General features: G+C 46.3%; 1 protein-coding gene across 1 annotated transcript in view; it reads left to right on the forward strand.

Annotated features, from left to right (window-relative positions):
• Positions 1 to 19,201, forward strand: part of LRIG1 (leucine rich repeats and immunoglobulin like domains 1) — a 93,043-nt gene that overhangs the window by 68,490 nt on the left and 5,352 nt on the right. The window contains 9 exon segments of the mRNA XM_066327216.1: positions 3,030 to 3,110; positions 8,065 to 8,136; positions 9,432 to 9,503; positions 11,546 to 11,709; positions 13,638 to 13,958; positions 14,994 to 15,275; positions 16,185 to 16,604; positions 17,884 to 18,006; positions 18,582 to 18,728. Of these exon segments, the coding sequence (XP_066183313.1) occupies positions 3,030 to 3,110; positions 8,065 to 8,136; positions 9,432 to 9,503; positions 11,546 to 11,709; positions 13,638 to 13,958; positions 14,994 to 15,275; positions 16,185 to 16,604; positions 17,884 to 18,006; positions 18,582 to 18,728 (1,682 nt within the window).

Consider the following 19,201-nt stretch of genomic DNA (forward strand, 5'->3'; position numbering starts at 1 on the left):
AAACCCTGAAAAACCAAAAAGTAGCCAAGGGCAAAGTTTCACGTGCCCTAGTACTGAATTGCAAAAACAATCCATCCAGTGCTGGCTGTGGGTGTTTACCACACACTTTTATTTTAAACCCACGGACAGAATATAATACCTGGAAATGTGATACCAGAAAGGAGCTTGCCTAGTCCAAATCCCAGCTGGTGAGGTTTTAGCAATAGAGCCCATTAGACAGATCAGTGTGGCCTCCTGTGGGATGCAGTTGGAGCATTGTTCCATTACACACTGTATATCTGGGCTTTCCTTATGGACATCAGAAGATGGGAAATCCAGTTCCATTCCTGCAGCTGTGTTGCTTCTATCTCCTTACTGGAACCTGCAGAGCTGCTGGATGCTCTCCTCCTGTCTCTGGGAGCTGCAGGCTCAGCACCTTCATCTGGCACACCACAAAGTTCTCACAGTCCTTGTGACAGCACCAGACACGTTCCCAGGCTGGTTGGGTTCAGCAAACTCATTTAATTCTTCCTTCAAAAGGAAAAAAACCACACTTTGATACTTTTATTCCTCTTCAGAAGCCCATTGTGGCCTGAGTCATTAAAAGGAAATGGGAACAGAAAAATCTCCCCTCCTTACAGTACTTTTTGCATCTTACTCTTTTCTTTATTGAAGTTCATAGTGAAGGAAGTGACTGGAAAGTGAGTTTGGGTTTTGTTTGCTTTTCTTCAAGTTAAGCCAAAGCCTTTCAGCCACTGGGCATTCAGAAAGGGACCTCTCTGAGGCAGCTGTCAAGACCGGAACTAAAGGTTTCCAAAGAAAAATGGAGGGGAAGGGAAGCTGGTCCTTCTCTTTGCTCTGCAGTGAATGTGGAGCCTCTTTTATGTCCCGGGCACAGGGGGGAGGTGGAGAGGGAGTGTGTGAGCGAGCTCTAATTTAATAAAGAGAAAGGCCTATTGGGTCCTGCACCTGGTGAAAAAGAGCTGAGCATGCTTTAATTATGGGCTATTGTTGGGGAGCCTTTGGTGGGTGTGAAACTGCTGAAATGTGGAGCTATTCAAATAGAGGTCAGGCCCGGAGACCTCTGAGCACAATGATTAACAAGGCTTGGAGCATTCAAGCTCAGCCAGCCAGAAAGAATAGGAAATTGGCAACAGGGGCTGGGAGAGGAGTTGGAATACAAAGAGAGCTGGGCCAGAATACCCCACTCTTTTTTATTCCCTCTCTCTATTTTCACTCATTTGTTAAAAAGGTTTTTATTCCTCCTTTCTAACACTAAACCTTTGAGTTGCCACTGGATGAACAAGCAATACCGTTTTCTTTCCCTTTTTTCAAGAAAGCACAATGTGTGGCAGTCAATTAATAAAAGTGTGTGTCAGGGCTCCTACAGGCTGTTCCCACTTGTCTGTCCCTGCCATGGGAAAGGGTTTGCTGCTCCAAAGACCAGTAGCCCGTGGTGAAACTAAAGAGGAGAAATGTCTGAGAAGGGATTTTCCCTTAAAAAACAAACAGAACAAGGGACATTGGCTTGGCAGCTGTAGGGAAAACGTAGAAACTGAGCTCCAGGAGGATGTATTTGCTCCTGTCCCACTAGGATGGTGCTGGAAATGCCAGCACATCAAAGCATTCTCCTGGGCTCGTCTCTTTGGCCACCACAGCAGAATGTGTGGAGTTTTTGTCCATGCCTTTGGCACAGAGCAGCACACAGATCACCCTGACATCCACAGTGGTGCTGCCTAAGGGCTCTCCAGGGACATGAGAGTCAGGTCTCAGGCTTAAGCCAGCTTAAGAGAAGTTAGGAGAAACACGAATTGCAGCTTTTGGCCATCTCCCTTTGCATCTTGAGTTCACCCTGAAGTAGAGAAAGGAGAGCCAGCTGAAGGAAAACCATTCCCATATTGAAACTGGGGCGTTATTTTAAACTCGTTTTCCCTTCTTGTGAATTTCTGTGTATTTGTGCTGCCCAAAAGCCACACTGTGTGATGCCTGTGTCTGGAGTGTTGCAAAATGCAAGGGGACTTGGTTTGTTTTTTTTCTTTTTTCTTTTTTTTTTTTTTTTTTTTGGGTCTTAATATTTCTTTATCTGGAAACCTTCTGATAATCATCTTCAAAAGGTGCGAAAGGAGTACCTGAGGGCTCAGGGGTTATCTGGATGGTGAAGTTTGCTTTGGTGTTGTGTTTTGCCAGGTTTTAAATCAGAGTGATGTAACAAAACCAACAAAGCCTATTGAGTTTTTCTTTCTTTTTACTAAACATTGGAAATGATGAATTTCTGTCTGTGTTGCTGGGTATTCATTGCTAGCTGGATTTAAAAGCTGGGAGGGAAGGATTTTTAAACAGTCTGTTTAAACAGCTTTTGTGGATCTCTCTGTTTGTTCTGTGTGCTTGTTTTTCTTCAGACCTCTTTGACTCTTGTAATTGATGGTCAATTTGAAAGCCAAAAGAAGCTAACTCTGGAAAGGAATTCTCTCTTTTTTTTTTTTTTTTTTTTTTTTTTTTTTTAATGGTCATACAGAGTTAGGCTGGTGTACTGATGCTGGTCCTTTCCTTTGTTGAGTTTTCAAGTTCATTGCCAGAAAAAAAAAAAAAAAAGTAACTGTAGAAAATACACCAAATCATCTTCCTAAGATTCAGCTATAGACAAATACATGTATACACCGGAATACCCAAAGTGATCTTATTTCATGGCAGCATATTTAAGCTCAGCTGTTTCTTTTGGGTTAATTTTGGCGCTTTGTTTTCATTTTCCTCCTCCTGTTTGGATGGGCAGAACTAGAAAAGGACAGAAACCTACTTGGTGAAGAGTAGCTGTCTCAGAGGGTTTCAGCTAGGAACAAGCCCGAGCTCTTTCTGGAATGCACCATCCCACCATGTGTCAGTGCAGGAGAAGTGATTGGTGCTGCTTTGCTGCAGGACTCTGCATTTTCTGATACCTGTCAGGAAAAAATGGGAAGCTCTCATGTGGCACTCTCCTGCTTCCTCCACTTGTTTGTAACAGTGACACTGGGGCTGAGGTGCTGATTCTGGGCTCTCTCTTGTCCTTCCCCCAGGGAACTGGACCACAACGACATCTCAGGCACAATAGAAGACACCAATGGAGCCTTTACAGGCCTGGAAAACCTGAGCAAGCTGTGAGTATCCCTGGACTTGAATTCTGCAAGCCAGTTTTGCTGTGTGCCTGTGTGGGGTTGGGTCTGTCCCTTTTTATGCAGCCTCCTTCACCTTGGAACAAGACAAAAATCAGCAGAAAATCTGAGCTGTAGTGGTTCTGCAGGCTCACTGCAAGAGTGCAAATGTGGTTTTCAAGCACTGATGTTTTCAAGCAGGTATGAGGCAATTATTTCCTTTCTAAATGGTGAACAGACGGTGCCACATACTGCAGTTCAGACACAGAGAAAAATTCAAGCTGTTTTGGTGTATAAAATTCAGCACAACCATTCCTCACTTCTAAAAGCAAACAGGCGACAAAAACAACCCCTCGCAATCTTCAGTGAGGCACTGATTGATGCAGCAAATAACAATAAACAGAAGAGAAAAATCGCCCCACTTCCTGTTACAACAGAGGATTGAAACAGGATTCGTTTCTGTGGGATACTCTTTCTGAGAGTGATCTTTTGGGCTCAGTTCCATGTGCAGTGACAATAAAAGGCACCATGGGGCACAGGCTCTTAAGGAGATAAAAAGAAACCCAAGGCAAGCATGCGCCTTGCAAATGTTTATGGCTTTGCTTGGCCTTCGCCAGGATTTTCACATTGCTCTGTACAAGTCCCTGTTCCATTTGAAATGGGTGACATAAATCAGCCCTGTCAGAGGAGCCTCTGATGGCTTGTGACAAATCCAGAGTCTCTAATCATTACCTCTTGCCTTTGTTGAAGTTCTGAGCACCCGCCATGCCGCAGTCTCTGCTGCTGGGATGGCACAGCCAGAGGTGCAGTAAAAGCACCTCGATGGAGAGCAGATGGCTGCAGTGAGCCCTGGCAGGCGAGATATTGTCACGCTCTCCTGACAGCCTCCTCGGGGACCAGCCACGGCAGGGTTTGTGGAGGTGTGGTGCCGAGAGGAGAAAAATCCGAACTCACAGACACAGAGGTGGCATTTGATCGTTGCTGAGGGGAGTCACGGGGTCCATGAGGAGGGGACCAAGTTACAGCTGCAAGTCAAGTGGGACAGAAGGCAGAGGAGGATTTAAGGACAGGGGGCAGGGAAGCAGAAATAGGGTATTGCTGTGCATGCAGAGTCAGAGAATCTTCCCATGACTGCCAGAAAAAAGGCAGAGGAGCAGATGCAGTGGGTGGGAAGAGTCCTTGGCTGCCTGACTGAAGTGTTTGGTTTGTCTGAAGAAACCAGTGAGACCGTGTGAGCAGCTGGAAGGGTGATGGGAGCAGAGACTCTCTCCGGTGGGATTTGCAGGCTGTAGAGAATCTGTAGTGCTGCTTTGACAAGGGAGAGAAGGTGGTGGAAAGGAGCAGAGAGAGCTGCCCTGGTGGTACATCCACTGCTGGTGGTACAGCCCTCCAACAGGGCCACTGGCATGGGAGCAAAATCATGGTCCCAAGTGATTAGGATGTGTTAGAAATGCTGGGTGCAGATAGCAGGGGAGTGGTGAAAAATCCATAGGAGACAGCACCAAAGGAAAGAGTTCAGCAAAAGGAGTGACTTGGAAAGCAGGAGCAGTGAGCCCTGATGGGCTGTGGGGGTCAGGCAGAGGCCAGGAGGGACAGCAAGGAGCAGGAGGAGGGAAGGGAGCGGGGCAGCCTGTGGGGTTATGTGCTGGGAGCTCTGGGAGGAGCAGCTATTGCTCTCCCCTGTGGCCTGATGTTTATCACCCAGCACAAGGAACACCTCCAAAAGATGGTTGGCTTGGGCTGCCAGTGGCCAAGGGTGCAGTGAGGGCTTGTGCAAGTCTAAGGAAGCTTGGTTTCTATCTTTCTTTCCTTTGTTGACTGATGGCTGTCATTGCTCGTGGACTCGGGCCAGCTCTGAGTCTGGCTGAGGGACATGTGCAGGGGATTGCAGCACAGTTCATAGCCTGGAAAAGCATGTGGATCAGGTTGGTTTGGGGCAGACAGGAGTGGTTTGGTTACTTAATACAGTGAACTGCTGTGGGACAGACACATTGCTGGGATTGTTCACTGTCAGCCAGCATGTAAGGCTAAAAAAACTCTCAGAACAAGAAATTATTTTTTTATTATTATTTCTTGAGGCATTTTGAGAATACCTGTAAGTAGTCACTTTTAAAGGGAACTCCTTAGAACTATTTTAGCTTATCAGCACATAAATCCCAAACCGGTGATTTCTAAGGCTGAAGTGAGTACCAGGATTTTTTTGTAAATAAAAGATCAGCCCTCACAGCAAACATCTCACTGTGTGATTTAGGGCCTGTGTTTAAACCGTCAACCACTTTAAATGCATTAGCATACAAAAAATAAATGGGCACTTCAGAGGAGACCTTCCAATGAATTAATAATCACCTCAGCTCTGTGGAGATTGCCTTAAAAGCCGTTCCCCTTTGATCTGGCACAGATTAGCCTCTGAAAGGATTTAGCACAGAGAGGGTTGTTCGCTGACATGAAGGTGTTAAACAGAGATGGAGAGGCCAGTCACTTTAGCCTTCTCTGAATTATATATGAAGCTCTCCAGGATGGAGAGCACAGGCCTAAATTAAAATGTTGCTTGAAGAAAGAGGGAGTCGAGAAGCGCTGAAGCATAAAAGGCACTGGTGGAATCACTGTGGAACAAGGAGGTTCCTAATTATTCAAGCTGCTAAATGTAACCAGCTTTTTTGATGGCTCACTCAGTGAAATCTTCCTGCAGGTGCAAAACTGGCTGGAGGAGAAAACGCTGCAATGAATTGTGTGTTTGCCATGTAATTACACTGGTGCAGTCTCCAGGAGAGATTGTGCTTGTCTCTGCCCCGTGGAGGAGGTTTTGGCCAGCACTGGGCTGGCTAATTGTGGCTGTGTTCTGCTGCCTTCACATTCCAGCCTTCCACAGCCCTTTGATGGGGGCTCTTAGGTTCAAACTCTCAGATTTGTAGAGGCACTTAATTGAAATTAGTTGCAAGGAGTAATGAGTTTACTGAGGCCTGACTCCTTATGTGTGTTAGGTATTTCTCCTGTCCAGGCATCAAGCTGTGTGCACCTACACAAGTGGTGCAGTTGTGTACTCCTTTCCCCAGATGCTTATCTCTGCACAGATGACTAAACAGATATCAGCAGTATCTCCAATTTTTGAAGTTCAAAATCCACTGAACAGTAATAGAAATCTGCAGCTATCAAACCCAAGCTCAGCATAATTTTTGCAATAGTAGTTGCCCATCTAACTTCCATTAGAATCATAAAAGTTAGGAAAGATCTTTAGGCTCATCAAGTCCAACCATCAGCCTAGCACCATCACCATGTTCATCATTAAACCATGGCCTGGAATACCACATCCACAGGTCTTTTTGAACACATCCAAGGATGGCATCTCTGCCACTTCTCTGGGCAGTCTGTTCAATCCTTGATTCCAATCTTACAACCCTTTTTCTGCAGAATTTTTTCTTAAAATCTAATTTAAACCCTCCCTGGCACAGCATGAGGCCATTTCCTTTAGTCCTTATGTTATCCTTACAATGTACTTATTTAGGAATATGGCTTCAGAAATCAGTGTGTATGGATGCAGTCATTTGACCAGAGTTTACATATTGTAAATTATTTACTGTATTAATCATTCTAATGGATTTTTCAAAGCCTTCATTAATGCAACATCCCTTTTACCAAATAATGGCACACATGATTGCACACATCCTTTTGGTGCTGGGGGTATTAGAAACTGGGCTTTCTGGGAGCCAATATATAACCAAATTATCCTGACATTTGAAAAGTGCTTTGTGGAAAGCCTTGACAGGTTCTTGGAAATGTATTTGCTCATGGAGTGGCTGCACATGCTCCATCTTTTACTCCTCTCCTTTCCCTGAACAGTAAGCAAGCAGTGGGACCATCATAGTTGTAAGTCTTTTTGGGGAGCAGATACAGGTCACATCCTGTACCAAAGGACAGCTCTTGAATGAAAACTGAAAATCAAATGCAGCCCCAGATGTGCTTTTTTTTCACCTGAGGTGTTAGTGATGACTTGCCCTGGACACCACGTGGTGATAACAGATGCACCTGGAGGATAAACCTTAGAGGCAGCCTGGGGAAGGAAAGCAGCTCCTAATTAATGACACTGATTGATGTTTTATTAAAACAGGTGAGGGGACTATCCATGTGGCACTAACCCTGCCCCTGGCCATTAGCACTGGTCAAGATTTATGGAGAACTGTTGCTCTGGAGATGGCAGCTGGGCTGGGATCTCTCCAGCTGGCTGTTTTCTGGTGACCGTCCCCTCATGCCACTGCTGATTCAGAGGAATGCTCTCTGGTCACAGATGCAACCAAGCCCACTCCTCAGCTCTGGGCATTACCTGCTCTGCCTTTTGCTCCTTGAAATTATCCCTTGGCTATGATCTGTTGCATGATGTTGCTTTGCTGTTGTATTTACAAGGAAGGAATGAGCAGTGCCTCCAGTCAGCTGTGAATGTGCAGCCCAGGGGCAGCCCTCAGCCCTGTGTGCTGATAGCTGCTCAGGCCACCAAGCCTCTTCAAGCACCAATGAGTAAATTACCACTCTTTTTTTGTCTAGGAAGAAGTCAGAAATGAAAAGTGTTGTGGGGAGAGCCCAGTATCTTGTTAAATTGTCACTGCACTTAGTCCTGTCCACAGCCAGGCTGCAAAGCACAGAGGGGACCTTCTGTTACTCAGCAAGCTGGTTCCCAAGCAGGAGAGCAAACCTGCCTTTTTACATGATATGGCACATTCCCTTTTGTGCTGTCATCACTATTAAATTCTAATACAGATAAAAGGATTTAATTTCAGGAGCAGGAAAGCAAGTGTGTTTCAGCCCTCTTAATCTCTGTGCAGTTCAGATTTCCTGGGACTTAAACTTGAGTGTGTATATCAGATAAAGCCACACTAATTGTGTTCCTTTTTTTTTTTTTTTTTTTTTTTGCCCCCCCCCTCCTCTTTTTCTTTCTGTGTATCTGGCACTGGATGTTTGGAAACTGCAGAACTCTGTTTGGAAACAAGATCAAGTCAGTGGCCAAGAAAGCGTTCTCAGGGCTGGAGGCTGTGGAGCACCTGTGAGTAACCCACCAGGCCTCAGAGTTTGGGAAGGGGGGTCTGCCAAAAGTAGCTGCTTGAGAAATCTGCTAGCAATTTAATAGTGTCTTTGTAAACTGAGAAGCCAGTCCATTTGTGGGGGCCACCTGCTTCCTTCTCATTATAAGTCCACCTCAACTTTGGCCTTTTTTTGTGCCAGGAACAAAGTTATAGAACATATGGGAAATTTGCATGCTCTTAATTTTTGAGAGTATCACCTTGACTTGCACATTCCTGCTTTGCAGGCTGCTAGCAGTGAGAATAGGCTGGTTCAGACACAGCACTCTCTCCTCCTTTGCCCCAGCTTCCTCCTAAACCCAGGCTCTGGCAGTAACACGTGTTGCAGTTGACTGATTTCGATGCATCCCCATTGAACATCCCCATTCAGCACAACCCCCTTAGAGCCATTTGCAAGAAGTACATTTTGGCTGCCTCTGTGTAATATTTTTCTGTGTCCCAAGGCTGATGACTCCAGCAGTGATTCATGAATAACCTCTTTTCTTGGATTAAGACAAGTTAAAGTATATGTGACTGTGCTCTACATGTTTTATTGGCTGTTGATTGTATGAAATGTTATGGCCATCGAGAGCACGCTGAAAGATTTGGGCTGCCTGACTGGGAGGACATTCCCAAATAAAGGTGTCTTTAATGCTCTGCTGAGATTGTCCTCTTTAAACAGTGCTTGTCTGCCCTACATGTCACTCAGAGAACTTCAGCCCTAAATCCGACACTGCTTTTTCAGAGAACGAATTATTTTTTTAATTAGCAGTAGTTGCAAGGGGAGCCTTTAACTCCCTTCCTTTGGAAATTCGCGGATGTTTTTTTAAACCCAGCAGTATCCTCTCCCAGTCATTTTCAAATAATTCCTCAGATGCTGCTTAGTGCAAGTATTTGCTTTCTTTTATGTTTGCTGAAGGTCTAGCCTGGGGTACCACATTCCTGACTATCTTTGGTTATCGAGGGGGCTGAGGAATTTCTGAGCTATGGATGATGGAGGTAGCTCAGACTGGGAAAGTGTAGTGAGAAGATGGGGCAGGGAATGACTTGGTGATTTAGTTAAGTGTAATTTTTGTTGGCTGGCTATTGTTCAGCAATACTTTAATAACATAAAGATGTTTTGAGGAACATCTTTATGCTCTGTAAGTGCTGAAGGCCTTGACAAGGAGCTACTGAATCACCTGCTACTGGAGTCATTGCTTAAATCAGTGTGGAGAGGCTCTGTCCCAGCCATAAACAGCATCTCTTTTGTTCACACTGCCTGTGGTTGTGCCTGCAGGAACCTCGGGGACAACGCCATCCGCTCCATCCAAGCCGATGCCTTTGCCAGGATGAAGAGCCTGCGGCAGCTGTAAGTGAACTGCCCTGCTCACACCCTCGGGCAGGAGGGATCCTCCTGGCCCTGGACATGAGCAGCAGCACGGGTGTTATCCACTCATTCATTTCCCTCTGCCCTGTGTCCTCCTCTGTGGGGTATTTTTACACATGAGGAGCTGTCACAGGAACATCTTGCATGCAATAGTGAGAGAAATTAGATCATCAGGATAGGTTCTTCCAGCAGGTTTTTGCCTGTGCAGTGATTCATCTCCATTCAGGAAGTCCAGCCCTGGTCCTATTAGCCAGCTCTCCTGCTCACACCACCATGGATTTAATTCCCAGTGGCCTATCTGCTCCCTTGCTGTACCTGTGTTTAGGGTTCACACACTGGACTGATACTGCAGTGATAAGCACCAGTTGAACTGCATCCACTTGTCATCCAGCCTTCTGGTGTAAAAATACGGATGTGTTATCAGAGCTGCTGCTTGTGCTCCAGGCTGGGGCTCTGCACTGTTATCAGACACTGTTTCCAGTCTTGCCTGGTTTCCTTTTCTCTTCTTCCCCATAAATATTTAATCCACTGTCAATGTGTTGCTGTGCCCTGGAGTAGTGCAGTGTCTCTGGAACACAAAATCATTTATTTGGTATTTAGGCAGGTACAGGTTCTTGCTCCTGACACTGGAAATGGGAATCAGATGGTGGCTCTTGGCAGTGACACTTGATACCAGTGACTGGGAATGAAGAAGATAAACACTGTGCCTGTTGTGTGATTAAAAACTTTATCTTCTGCACTGGCACTTGAAATAAAATTGAGATGAAAGATTGATCTTATTAGGAAGAGATAGTGAGGTCCCAGATATTGTGAAGGAATGTTTGTGAAATGGAGAAGTTCAGATAGAGGGCATTGACATGCAGAATGCATTGTGCTGAAGGATCTCGTGACCTGTCCCTAGTAGCCAGGAGGGGTTTATGCCATCATATGTGTTAGAGGCTACGCATCTTTCTAGAACAACAAAGTGAACAGCTTTGAAAAACCAAATCCCTATATTCCCTGCCTCTCCAGTCAAATTCTTTCTTTTTCCCTTTCCTGCTCATTTCAAACTTCAGGATTTTCTGAGGTATTGGTAGAAGAGTAACAGGAGATTCACATCTTATAGTGCAGTGCTGGAGTTGAGATTCTGCTGTGCTCTTGATACCCTGCATAGCTTGGAGTATTATAGGACATGAGCTCTCATTTTCCCAGTCTCTGAGGCATCCTCACATTCTGTTCCAAGGATCAGACTGAGTTTTGCAAACCAGACTGAAGTATGAATGCCCTGTTTGTGTAAATTTACAGTTCTTCACTGGCCTTAGAGCTATACTGAGCCATAATTTGGCTCAGAATATTAAAAAGAACCCACATTAATTCCAAAGCTCCCTTTTTCTTTGCCCCCTTTTCACACCTCTTTTCCTAACAGAAGGTGCTAAGCTAGTGTTGGATCAGAATCCTACAATGGTAGGGTTGGAACTCAGGATGCTGAGAAATGTTTATATGGGTTTTTTTCCAGCCTAGTTACTGTTTCTGTGGGGTTTACACAAATATCTTTGGTCATTTTTCCTCTGCTGCTTCTGTTAATCAGTAAACACAACTCCAGGGTCACCTGCTCTGTCATGGAGGGAATTTGAGGCCTTACAGTGGGAGTTGGGTGTCCTCTCTCTCTCTGGTCAGCAGTTAAGTGCTGAATTTGGTCCCCACCCAAGATGCTGAAACCACAGGGGCAGAGCAGGAACTCATTGACATTGCTTGTCTGTTCCTGGGGATCACTTTGGGAGCTGGTTAATAATTACAAGGTGCTGCAGGGTGTCATTGCAGTACAGGAGGGGGTTTCTCCGTGGGGAGATGAAATGCTGTTTAAATGTGTCACGTCTGTAACATCTTTAGTGCCTCAAGGGCATCCCTGCAGTCCTTTTTCTCCCTTCCACCCATGCTGGGGGTGGGCAGGAGGAATGTGTTTAACATGAAAGGGCTGTGAGCCTCCCAGCCTTCCCTCCGTGCAGGACTCACAGCAGGCTGGTGTTGGTTTTGTTTCCCTGCAGCCACATTAACAGCGACAGCTTCCTCTGCGACTGCCAGCTGAAGTGGCTGCCCCAGTGGTTAGTGGAGAAGGAGCTGCAGTCCTTTGTGGTGGCCACCTGTGCCCATCCTGAGTCACTGAAAAGCAAGAGCATTTTTGCCATCCAGCCAGAGAGTTTTGTGTGTGGTAAGTCTCGCCTGCGTGTTTTGAGGTTGTACAAAGGGTAGGAGTCACTTGGGAAACATTTTCTTTGAGTACCAGCATGTTATTATGAGAGGGTTTCTGTTTTGTTTTGTTATTCAGTGGGATCAAAGGAAGCCCGAGCCTGCATTTAAAAAATTTGTCATTGGCTACAATTTATTTCCCACTAAAACCACACAGCGCATTGCTTGCATCCAGAGTATTCCTTACAGGGCTCCCTGAATATTAAATCAAAAGGGACTAAGGCCTGTTCCAGATGGGGCTGCACAGACACTCAGTCCTCTCAGTGTGATAGTATCAAGACTGCGGCTGTAATTTTTTTTCCTTCTGCAGTGTTCTGAGCTTTTCTCTGGATTTGTGTTCTTCATCTATCTTTTCTCCCTCTTGGAGACAACAAAGAGTTAAAAACAAAACCCAGGGGAGAATCCCTCCATCACAGCTGCTTCCTTTGGGGCCAGTAAGGCCCACCCAAATACTGCAGTTGACTCTGCACCTGAGCTATGGTTTCAGAGCAGCTTTACTTAATGCCCAGCATACATAAACATCTACTACCTTTCTCATAAAGAAGAAGAAATTTAAATCATCAGAAGACGCCAAATCAATGCTGCTCAGGCATCCAGTTTCTGGGGAAAAGAAAGGCCTGGTTTGGGAGCCAAACCCTGTGCAGTGGAGCCAACCAGTGAGGATCCTGGGTGGAGCTGCACATGGTTGTTTGAAGGAAAAATGAGCTTTTGCAAACACTATTTAACTGAGCTGAATGCATGACTTGCAGTGAACACGGAGCAGAAGCTTTGTTCCAGTGTCCCTCCTGATCCCCCAGTGACAAGCTCTGCCTAGGTGGCCTCTGTCTGAGCAGGCTGGGAGGGAGGCTTGCTGTGCTCATCTGGAAGAAGAGATCCTGAAGGCTCCATCCCCACAGCAACATCACAAAGCAAAAGCAGCTTTGCTTCCCGGTGCCTGCCAAGTCCTCCAGGCACTAGTAGTCCTGGTTCCAGAGGCCTGGCTGTTTAATTAAACCTTAGTCAAATATTAAATTACACCATTTGTAGAAACCTAATAAATGAATCTGCTTGGAACCTTGCTAAAACCAACAGTCTTCAGGGCAGAGAGAGAGTGTGTGTGAAGCTTTCCACCCTGGTCGGGTGACAGGCAAATACAGCTGCTTCTGCTTTGACAGCATGGGCTGTGTAGAGTCATAGAGTCCTTTAGGTTGGAAAAGACCTCTAAGATCTTTGAGTCCAACCATTAACTTACTGCAGCCAAATGCACCACTAAACCACAGCCCTGAGTGCTGCTACACTGACACATCATTTAAATACCTCCAGGGATGGTGACTCCACCATGTCCCTGGTCCCTGGGCAGCCCCTTCTGGTGCTTGACAGCCCTTTTGGAGAAGAAATGTTTCCTATTAGCTAATCTAAACCTCTCATGGCATAACTTGAAGTCATTGCCTCTTGTCCTATTGCCTGGGAGAAGAGATCAATCTCCACCTCACTAAAACCTCCTGTGAGTGATTTTCCCTGGAGGTGACACTGGAGACCCTTTAAGTGCCCTCTCCTCTCCTACTTCCTGCCAATACAGGTCTGGAGGTGAGGTTTTAAATTCAGTTGTGCTCTTCATGCAAGAAAGGACAACCTGAATGTGGTCTGAATATCTTCTTCAGACCACAGTGTCTTTCTCAGATTCAGCTGGGAAGGGAGCTGGTGTCTTGTAGGTGTCTCAGGTCACTGGTGACCATCTCAGCCCACTGAAGGAACCACAGGAACAGCAATCCCACATAAACCAGCGACTCAGTGGAGTTGTGTGTGGCACACCTGCTCTACAGAGCACTGCTTATTTCTCATTTCACCTCTTGCCTTGCTCCAGTCTCCCCTCAGAGTCCAGCACTGACTATTGCCTCCGTTTCCCCGCAGACGATTTCCCCAAGCCGCAGATCATCATCCAGCCCGAGACCACGGTGGCTGTCCTGGGCAAGGACATCCGCTTCACCTGCCTGGCCGCCAGCAGCAGCAGCTCCCCCATGGTGTTTGCCTGGAAGAAGGACAACGAGATGCTGCACAACGCCGAGATCGAGAACTTCGCGCACGTGCGGGCCAAGGACGGGGAGGTGATGGAGTGCACCACCATCCTGCACCTGCGCCACGTCACCTTCGCGCACGAGGGCCGCTACCAGTGCGTCATCACCAACCACTTCGGCTCCACCTACTCCAACAAGGCCCGCCTCACTGTTAATGGTGAGTGGGAGCTGCTTCCTCTCCTCAGCCTGAGCTCTCCGTCGTGGTGCTGGAATCCTAGAAACTTAGAGTTTGGGGTTTTAGTGTGTAGTAATACATGTGAGTCAAGATGGAGGATTTTGGGGTGTTGTCTTTGTCCTTCTTCTTTGCCGCCTCCTTCCTTCTTCTTCGTGGGTTTGGGTGGTTTTCTGTAATTGGGAGAAAAAGGTCTACACTGCGGGCCTTGGTTGGTCATCACTGGGCCAGACACATAAATAATGTAAGTGTCACCTTGGTATTGGGTACTTACAGCTTAAAAAAACCTTAGAAAGAGTTACAAGCTCTCCATTTTACCTCATTTCCCTAGCTCACTCATTAAACTCATGGCTCATGAGCCTGTAAATACTGTAAATAGATAAGGTATAATAGACATTCCAAGTCCAAACTTGACATCTTCGTTTCCCGTGTTATTCATCCTGACCTTGGCTGAGAAGAAAAGAAGCCAAAAGTGCCACACGTGGTACAGTTCCTTGGGACCCACTTTGTTGCTCTCGAGGGTCCATTCCTGATGGTGAGCTCTTAACCTCTGCTCAGCAGCAGTCAGTATCTGTGAGGAGCACACAGCATTTTGTGTTGGCGGCCATCCAACCAAGCACTTCAGCGTGCATGCTGTTAACAGCTTGAGCTGCCTCTCTTCGGCTGCTCAGGTAGATTCTTCGCCCAGTTAAAATGAAAATACAGAGGGATGCAAAGAAGAGGGATGTAGGAATTGGAAGTTCTCTGTAGGAGAGAGAGCAGATTTTTTTTTCCCAGGTTTTCACAGAAGAAAATTAGCTTTGATCCCAGCTCTAATGATCTGAGTTGGAGGTGTAATGGACTCTGCAGACAGGTGTGTTCTGTAGAAACACAGGGTCAGCCCCCAGTTGAGAGATATCCTGCAGAAGCACACGTGGGTAATTGTCACCTTAACCCCCTCTGTGGGAAAGAGAACAGCCCAGAATACGGTGCTTCCCCACTGAATCCCTCATGCCCTTCCCTTGTTTTTCCCTCTATCAGTGCTGCCATCGTTCATCAAGACTCCCCACGACATCACGAGCCGGACGGGGACCACGGCGCGCCTGGAGTGCGCGGCCGAGGGCCACCCCACGCCGCAGATCGCCTGGCAGAAGGACGGCGGCACCGACTTCCCCGCGGCCCGCGAGCGCCGCATGCACGTCATGCCCGACGACGACGTCTTCTTCATCACCGACGTCAAGGTGGAGGACATGGGCGTCTACAGCTGCACGGCGCAGAACTCTGCGGGCTCCGTGCTCGCCAACGCCACCCTCACCGTGCTGGGTAAGGCGCCTGGAAGGGTTTTAGCTAGAGCTGCTTTGGCATGTGTTTGTAATGCTGCAGTGCTTTAGGGTGTAGCGCTAAACTCCGTGTAGAGCGTTAGCTGCTGTTCTCCTGTTTTGGTCAGGCAGAACAGTTCCTCTCCAGGCCTGGGAGCCAAGGACACCTCACTGTCTCAGACCCTGAGAAATGTCAACAAAAGTGAGCTGGGGAGGGAAGCAAACTTGGGGTAAATGACTTCATCACCTGAAGTTGTAATTGGAAGATGAACCCAAATATGCAAGTGGACAAAACTTATAAAAGTATAAAAACCTGTTGCTGTTAGGGACATGAAAGAACCAGCAAACAGCAAAAGAGTCAGCAGGGAAAGGTCTGAATTTTATTTTTTTTTACTCCATCTTATATACACTTTTACAAGAAGAGAAAAGATTAGCTACACAGGTTGCCACCTCTTCGACCTCGTTGGTGCAGATTAAAGAGAGAGAGTCAAATGGTCTGCCTAGTCTTGTTTCATTCTTTTACATTGCAGTTCACTAATGAAAAATACATGTTAAGTAAGAGAAGGAGCAGCAAGTCACATCTCCTCTTGTGCTGAGGAAGCCCCTCTAACCAGTCTATTTGCTGTCTGGGAAAATTACTTCAAAAGGAAATTGCCCTGTGAAATAATTCACCATGTTCTGAGGACGTGTCCTCAGAAGTTTCTTGTTGGGAAAACTCACCACCAATTGGCTGTGGGAAGTGAGGCCTTGGCTGTAGTTGTTAGATCTGTTGTGGGGTGCAACTGCCATATCCCTGAGCATGTGCCTGCTTTGTGCATTGCTGTGTCTGCAGGAAGATGAGGAATATTCAGTGCTGTTAACTCTGTTGCTACACTGTCCCTAAAAATGATTTTGTGTGTGTGTTCTCCTGCAGAGACTCCGTCTTTGGTCCACCCACTGGAAGACCACGTGGTGTCCGTCGGTGAGACCGTGGCTCTCCAGTGCAAAGCCACGGGGAGCCCCGCGCCCCGCATCACCTGGCTGAAAGGTGACCAGCCCCTGGTGGTGACAGAAAGGCACCACTTCACCTCGGGCAACCAGCTGCTGATCGTCAGGAACGTGGCGCTGGAGGACGCGGGGAAGTACACGTGTGAGATGTCCAACACGCTGGGCACGGAGCGCGCGCACAGCCACGTCAGCGTCCTGCAGTCGCTGGGCTGCCGCAAGGACCGCACCACCGTGGGCATCATCACCATCGCCGTGGTCTGCAGCATCGTGCTCACCTCCCTGGTCTGGGTCTGCATCATCTACCAGACCAGGAAGAAGAGTGAGGAGTACAGTGTCACCAACACAGGTAGCTCCAGTGTCCTGAGGCCTCCTCTAACATTTGTGCTGCCAGACATCCCACCGAGGCTGAGCCAACTCGTCAGGGAGCCTCACGATCCTGCAGCTGGCTTATCTCCCTGGTTCTCTTGGCTCGCAGGCCTGGAACCAGCTTTCAGTTGCTGCTAAGCATGTTCAGAGCTGCATTTCTCCCCTTGGCTTGCTTTTCAGGAAGGTCTTTTCCACTTGGCAGTAGTTCCAGCTGTTGCTTTGCTACTTTGGTTTTCTGTGACCATAAGTGATAACTTTTGAGACAGTCTGGGTGATGTCCATGATGCTGGGAACTTACCTTGCTTTTTGGAAATCTGTATTTTCAGACTTTGAAGTCAAAACTTGAAACATTAGACTTTGAAACTGGAATCTCTTTTTTCCATGTTGGCTGTAGGAGCCCCGTGCTGATCGGGGGGGAGTGTATCTGCTACTTTTTAGAGGAAAAATTAGTGTTTACTGCTTTCTCCTGATACTCAGAGGGGATAATTTGGTGCTTAAATAAGTGTTGCAGTGAGAGAATAGTCTCCTGCCCTCCTTACACAACCTCTGAACAAAAGAAAAGTCTGGAAGAACCAGCCTAAAACTTTCCCAACCTGCTTAGAATTTCTAGCTTTCCTACATTATGCTTAGTTTTAGACAGAGTACAAAAGGATTTTTAAAGACATGGGCTAGGTAGGAAGTCTTGGATAGCCTATTAGCAGTATGATGTATTAGTGGGATTCTTTTATAATGCCTTTTTTTAGTCCTGAAAACCCAGGGCTTTGTGCCTGATATAATTGAGTTTCACTTGGTTTTGTGCGGCAAGGGAAACTGAAATTGCCTGATAGAAAATGGAGAAAACCAAGGACAGCCTTAAAACTTATTTCCTGTTTAAGAGAATCAAAGACCCTGTTCTGCAGAATACTTCGACTCCTGACTTGGGGAAGCAGAAGATTTGAGTCAAAGGAGGGACTGAATTTCAGGGGAAAGAGAAGGATTTACTTATTCTTAATAAATAGTTCTACTGCACCTACTATGTACTGACCATGCCACACGCAAACACTCAGAGTGCCTTTATCAGTGCTCTCTCCCACAGCTTTAGGCTTTGAAAAATCAGAAATGGGGCTTCTGAAGGGAAAGGAATATTTAGGCAGTTCAGTTTCCAGTGCACCTACAGAAAATAACTGGTTCTAGATCTGGTCCCAAGTCCCCCTTGAAAATGTAAATTTACTTTGAAAATCCTGCTGGGAACTGACTTTTCCCTGCTCCCATTGCTCTAGATGAGACTATTGTGCCTCCTGATGTGCCAAGCTACTTGTCCTCCCAAGGGACTCTGTCGGAGCGCCAGGAAGTGGCCATTGGAGTGGACACCCAGCAGCCCAATGGGCACATCGACAGCAACGGTGAGAAATGGTTTCATTGTCCTCTAATGCTGGATCTGAACTTGTTATGGGAGGTGGAAATCTCAGCCCAGAGTACTTCTGTGTTTGTTCTGAGTTATCTGAGAGATCTTCATAATGTAATTCCTGCATTTATGCAGAGCAGGGATGTGTGTTTGACTTCACAGAGCTCTCCTCTCCCAGGAGTAAGTGTTCCTACAAGCTGACTGCCCCAGAAACTGCTCAGTCAGGCCCTAAGGACTGGTTTTTTGCTAATTTTGGATTCTTTTTTTGGCAGCAGAGCTACCCACAGTCATATTAGAAAAGGCAGCATTGCCCGTCCCTGCCTTCAGGCTTTGAAATTAAATGTTGGGGTTTTACAGTATTTAAAAACAGCACATTAGGAAGGAGAATTTAAGAGTTCTGAACCAAGATCCTCCTGAGATTCTGCAGCATTTATTCTGTTAAATGTTTGCTAAAAATTATTTGTTATCTCCATTGCTATTTTTTTCCCCTTTTCCAGTATAAGTATGACTGGCAAATCCTCTAACTGTGAGCAGATGGCTGTGATCTTTACCCAGATGGTTTGTTTGTTACAGGGATGTGTCAGGCTGATGCTGGAAGGTGTCCAGATGTTGAAGCTCCTGCTGTAGGTTGTAGACAGCCCAAACTGTGTATCAGCTATAATAAAGACACTTGGAAGACTGAGGACATGGCCGATGGAATGCTTGTTCCAGATAAGACAGGTACAAATCCCATTAATCTGGGAAGGGATTTTGTGTTTGTAGAGATCACGAAAGCCTCTAAGTCAGACAGCAGTAACACAAGAAATGGTTACCTTCAGAGAGAAAAAAAAGCTCGGAATGATTCTCAGGTGCAAGGACAGAAAATTTACTTTCTCCTGCTTGCTTTGATCCTCTCTCAAGCTTGGATAGCTGGAATTTGAGGAACTGTCAGAAAGAGGCAGAGTAAAGCTCCTGATTGCCATTCTGTGCAGCTGGCTGATGGGAATTTTGATTTGAGGTATTCCTAAAAATATGAGAGCACTTTCAAAACTGAAAGTGTTAAATTTTTTCATGCTCTTTTAAAAGGGCTGTTGACTTCAAAGCTCAGCTTTTTAATTTATTTTCAAAATTTAAAGGTTGTTTTGGGCACTACACCTGCCTCTATTCTTTGCCAATTTCTAGGGTGTTACACTCATACTTTTCTATTTTTAGGA

Source organism: Sylvia atricapilla, chromosome 11 (genome assembly GCF_009819655.1).
Source record: "Sylvia atricapilla isolate bSylAtr1 chromosome 11, bSylAtr1.pri, whole genome shotgun sequence".
NCBI lineage: Eukaryota > Metazoa > Chordata > Aves > Passeriformes > Sylviidae > Sylvia > Sylvia atricapilla.